General features: G+C 46.5%; 1 protein-coding gene across 1 annotated transcript; it reads right to left on the bottom strand.

Annotated features, from left to right (window-relative positions):
- Positions 1–2,357: 2,357 nt before the first annotated feature.
- On the bottom strand, positions 2,358–3,159 carry LOC144155032 (NPC intracellular cholesterol transporter 1-like). The gene has a single exon (XM_077686234.1). It carries the CDS (start codon positions 3,111–3,113, stop codon positions 2,433–2,435), a length of 681 nt encoding a protein of 226 aa, XP_077542360.1. The 5' UTR covers positions 3,114–3,159; the 3' UTR covers positions 2,358–2,432.
- Between the last annotated feature and the right edge of the window lie 2,520 nt (positions 3,160–5,679).

The raw sequence follows: 5,679 nt of genomic DNA, 5'->3' as shown, positions 1-5,679 counted from the left end.
CTTTCCTTTGTGCAGCGTCTTTTACCATTTGTTTTCGCTACAGAAATCATAAAATAACTGGCCTAGAAATCTACCTTACTTAGCTCCTCACGATGTACTGAATGCGAAAGCACACGTTTTTTAAGTGGCGGGCCACATCCCATTCACTATGGTGCACCCTTAGTTGTTGTGCAGAACTTCAATAATTTGAGCCCAGTGATGCGTGAGTGGTGCCTTATTCCGGGAGACTATGTGAAGGCAGTCAGCTCAAGACATCCAGCTGTGGTGTCAGGGTTTTGTGCTGTCACCCATTCCGGAACACTGGTTCAAATTCCAGCGCTATTTTGTAGCGAGTTGTCCTGTCAACTGAATTAGTTACTTTGCTTATAGGAGCTTCTCTGAGAAATGCGGCGTCATTCCGGACATTAATTGACTTTTTTTTTTATCCTTCGAGCAGTCGGCCATTTTGAGCACCATCAGTGGGCCATGGTATGTGCCATTGACGCCGGATTATCAGCCATGCTTCGGAATTAAAACCAAATATCCCAGATTCCAGCCCTATTCATCCAGCTCCGTGCGCCTGCAAACAGTGGCTTCTCGGACCGGAGTCAAACCTGATTCTTTCCCTAAGACCCCAAGGGCGAAAAACAGGGCGCGGCTAGTTTTTTTCCCTGCAGAAAAGAAGAGGTGCAGCAAAAGCGCGCTCAAATTGCATGTCGCGGTACTCAAGAGCTGGAGAGAGAGAGAGAGAGAGAGGGAGAAAAAATGACCGCGTATCTGCTCCTTTCGTTGCAAATGTCGTCAAAAGAAGATAGTCTTTGTAGACATTTGCCAAGGAAATTCCCCCCTTTGCTTTCCCGCTCACCTCTCATGCTGTTCCTGTACCGACGCGCTCATCCCAAGGTAAACACACTAAAGGTTTGCGCAAAGCGATTTGAATTTACCGCGTTCCACTGCTACAGGCCGGGTTCCTCGATGCCAGCGCTGCAGTACGGCGGAGACGCGCGTGAATGAAGGCGGCCGACGACAAGGTTTATAGAACCGCGTTGCCGTGCTCCACGTGCGTTCCAAGCAGAACGTGGAACCTAGCTAGTGCAACCTTTCGTTGCTGTAGCCGCGTGATTTTTCATACGCCGCCAGGAGGCGGCGGTTTTCCGCAGTAGATGTAGAATATCATTTGTTATCGAAAAACCAAGCATCCATGAATTTTTTAATAAAAGAACACGGTAAATATCCCTTGTGTACTAATTTCCTGTCTTATATTTGTGTAATGTCTTGTTCTTGTTCAACAAAGTTGACAAGTATGAACATATACATAATCCGGGCTTTACATTTGGCTGTGAGTATATAAGACTATTGCGCAATATCAATTTTACTTTGGCCGGGGGGCTGAATCGAGTTACAGACAGACAGGCGGACAGACAGACCAAAGTTTCTGGGTTTAAGTAGCCCAAGAAAGACTATCGTCTTTAAAACTTTTATTGAGCGAAAATAGGTTAAAGGAGCTGGGTGGCCGCCGACGCGAGTCTGGCGGCGACGGTAGCAGCTCTGTCCACGAGTGAGGCTTGAACTCCCGGTTCAGAGCCACCCAGTGCTCCCTCCCACCGCTCGTCAGAGGTGATTGAAGGGCTCCGTGCACAACAGTGGAAACTGCTGCGAGACTACACATCATCATCATCACCACCACCACCAACCACAACAACAGCCTATTAGGCTCACTGCAGGACGAAGCCTTCTCCCATCTACCTCCAACCGCTCCTGTCCCGCGCTGTTTGAGTCCATTCCTTGCCTGCGAATTTCCTTATTTTGTTTCTCCGCGAAGTTATTGGCCTTCCCCTTCTTCTCGATCCGCCTCTCGTTATCCACTCGGTTACCCTGGTTGCCCATCGGTTGTCATTGAGGCCGGGCCAAGTCCATTTCTTTTTCTTTATTTGAACTATGATATCCTCGACTCGAGTTTGCTCCCTGATCCAGGAAGCTCGTTTCCTCTCCCTTACGTAACTCCGATCATTCTTCTTTCCATGGCCCGCTGAGTCGACCTAAGTTTGCTTTCAATGCCAAATAAACCCGAAAGTTTTAATGTGTGAAATTACTAAAATTTAAGTGCTAAATTTTCCAACTGTTAAAATCTGGATAAAAAATCATTGCCGGGCCTACCTACTTAGGGGCGTGCCACACAAGGGGGAAGTAAGTTTCGTTTTATATCAGCATGTATTAAAAAAGAATGAAACAAGAAGAGAGCTGGCGAACTGGAAACCCAGCACCTTCTGAAGGTAAGTGATTTTTCTAGCCCAAACAAAGAATATGGTTGCTGCGAAGCACTGATGCTCACAGTAGTGCAAGAAATAACTATTAAAATGAGCCCTTGCAACACGGCGTTGCGTGAGGTCTAGCGGTTTATTGTCTCAGCAATGACCGTAGCAAAATGCAGTCGATATTAGCCACGGATACCCTTAGAAAAGTGTGGATTTGAACGGCGTGAGATCCTTGCCGCCAACCTTGACCGGAGTCTTGCTGAGTACGTAGTGGATCTTGACCGGCGAGTGACCCCCCTCGGCCGGTGTGGAGCCGATGAAGTTTAGGAAGCGCTCCGTCGAACAGCTTGAGCCATGCTTGCCACACATGAACTTGGGCAGCTTTATGCCGAAGACGTACGTGCGGGCGTCGCGGCACGTCGCGTACAAGCTCTCAGCATAGTCCTGGTCCACGACGTACACGGCTTCCGCGGCTACGTTCTTTTCCGACACTCGTGCGGTGGCGTTGACGACGAAGAACTCCGACTGCCTGGGAGAGCAAAAAGCCTGGCAGACGAGGTTTTGGAAGTTGAGGAAGCAATTGCTCTTGTAGCTGATGAGCTTGGTGAGGGCCTTGAATTCATCCTTGAACACCTGTAGTTGCTTGGCGTCGCAGCAGGCAGGCACCTCCTTGCCGTCAGAGTCGAGAAGAGCGGGGCAGACGCCTTGGACTTTGCTCTTCTCGATCGGAGTTGGCTGCCCGTCGACGGCACATGGCAAGTCCTTCTCCGTGTCTTCATCCTTACCGCAGTAGCCGTACGAAACGCACTGATGCTGAGCCACTGCCGAAGACACGAGGAGAGCGGCCAGCAAGAGTGCGAAAAGGCTGGAGGACATCATGGTGCGCGCCCGTCGCTGGAGCCTGGGGGGATACAGGCGAGACGCGCGCCTGCCTCCCTTATATGCTTCGCACCCTGTTGAGAGCGCTCGCCGCAGGTGCTCTTTGTCCATTGTTTCTTTTGAAGATAAACACCACCTGACCGAGATAACGTGTCTGAAATAGCAAAGTAATTTGTCCAGCACCCTTAATCATGAAGCTCTCTGTCTCTCTGCATTTATCACTTGGCTGCCTCGGAACAAGGCCATCGGATGGCTGAAATCAATGTCGCGGAAGGAAAATCGCTACAGCAAGGTGATAACTCAGCTTGGCTACGTTTGGTGCTACATGGACAGAAAACCTTCGTCGATATTTTAACATATAACTGCCGGTAAACAGATTTTCTTATCATGAAAAGAGGATTTATTGGCCCCTTCAGCTCCTGTTTAATGAGATTCTGCTGAAGCAAACAGATAAACCAGCGAAAAAACCAAAAACTGCGAGGACACCAAAGTAGTTTTTTATGATGCAGTGAACGCGAACGCATTTTTCTTCCTATTGAGTGCGCCAGTGCGTTTCGCTGCGGATACAGCTTCCTCTCCCGCGTTCGTGGTGGCCGCTAACCCTAGACATTCGAATCGCATTGCTGAGTAGCCCTTCATTTTATTCTATGATTTCGGATTGCACGAGTTGGACACTCACAGATTAATCTATGAGTGCAACACGTTTTTTTTATCGGTTGTGTTTTACATTTCCTGTCGCAGAAATCCAGTCCTGTGTATGCTTAGTACTCTCGGTAATGTACTTACATTTTACCTAAAAAATGCCAAGTTTCTTTTCCCTGAACAATGTGGACATGTACGAATCATGCCAGAAGTTTCAGTAGTTTGGAACGGTTCGTATAAACATTCATTCGCTTTGACTGGGTGACAGAATTCAGAGACAGCAGACAGACAGACAGACGGACAGGCGGACGGACGGACGGACGAACGGACGGGCAGACCAAAATTTTTGCGTTTAGTAGCCCACGAAAGACTATCGCCATGTATAAAGGCAAATAGATTTATGCTTAGGTGGCCCCATTATGCTGGCCACATGATACGCTGCGGTTACCAGCGTCAGCTGTTGCCATGTGTACGAATCGAACCTGTGGCTTCATGCTCAGTAGTGCAGCGGCTAAAGCCGCTGAGCGCCGGTGTCGTAGCTAGACTATCGTCGCAAAGTTGACAAAACGATTGCCGATAGCTTCCCATTAACAGCCAACACTGCGTAAGGCCCGTTTGCTTTTTATTTGTTTGATGGACCCTCAGCGCCAAACGCATTACAGAGGAAGGGATTCAAAATCGAAGCAAAACGAACAAGAAGTAGTGCAACACAATATTAGCTCATAATACAGTGTTAGCGGTATCACTAAAAACAAAACAGGTGGACATGAACAAACATTACCCCTTCGACAAAAACTAAAATAATGCTTTGGCTTCCAGCCCGACCATTAGTTGACAAAGGCTACAATGATGTTGATCATTGCTTTGAAGGACGATGCGATAAAAGCTAAGTTCCTGTAAACAGCCGCTCACGGTGATCATCGTTTTAAAGGACGATGCGATAAAAGCTAAGTTCCTGTCAACAGCCGCTGACGCTGTACAAAACGGAAAATATGTGTTGAAAATAAAACGAACAAGTGTCTTTTTCAAAGGTCTTTGTTAGGTCCTCTGCGGTTTTTTTTATTTTTAGTTTTTAATAATAATATAACCGACGGAGTTCTTTATAATTTGAGACTTGCGGATGACTGTCATGGCTATTGGTAGCACGGATGATTATGGCATCTTACAGCAACATCTGGACAGTATCAACCTGTGGTGTTAAAAATGGCAAATGCTTTAAAAATAGCTAAGTGCCCTCATATGATGTTTACTAGACAAAAAAACACAAATTACGGCATATAGTTTACGCAACATTGCATTAACGCAGGTGTTTGAATATAAATGCTTGGGAGATCGGTTATGGAATATGCCTGCATAGTTTGTGACTTGTGGACCGCGAAAAACAGCTCTAAACTGGAGCGAATGCAAAACCAAGCCTCCCGTTTCGTTTGCGGAGATTATACGACGAGTTTCAGGCAATATTAATGATTGGTACACTGGAATGGTAACTCCTACAAAGCTGCCGCAGAAAACTTGGCTTAGATATTTTCCATTCAGTTTATCATACTACCACCGGTCTGTGACGTGTACAGTAGATACTCGAACATCGTTACAAATCTTAACGTTGTGATGATTAGTTAAATTCTGTGAATTTACCTGTAAAACTGGTGTGGTTAAAACATCTTTTCCCCTCAAACGGCCCGTGTGCGGAACCGTCTACTTAGCCATATTATTAGTGTTCAGAACAATGGTGCCTTATTTTTGTGTGTGTGGTTGGAGCGTTGTAAAAATTACATCTGCGTCCATGTGTGTGAGATTTGCGCGCCTTTCTGTTTTCGGTGTTATGTCAGTGGCAGATGGCGTTGTCAGATGACGTTGTCTTACCTATTTATACTGTTTTTTATTGTGCTTAATATTGTGCTTAATCTTAATATTTTTAATTCAG

This window comes from Haemaphysalis longicornis, unplaced genomic scaffold (assembly GCF_048455015.1).
Source record: "Haemaphysalis longicornis isolate Haplotype H1 unplaced genomic scaffold, Haemaphysalis longicornis Haplotype H1 scaffold_1, whole genome shotgun sequence".
In the NCBI taxonomy this organism is placed as follows: domain Eukaryota; kingdom Metazoa; phylum Arthropoda; class Arachnida; order Ixodida; family Ixodidae; genus Haemaphysalis; species Haemaphysalis longicornis.
This window is presented reverse-complemented; position numbering and strand designations above follow the sequence as displayed.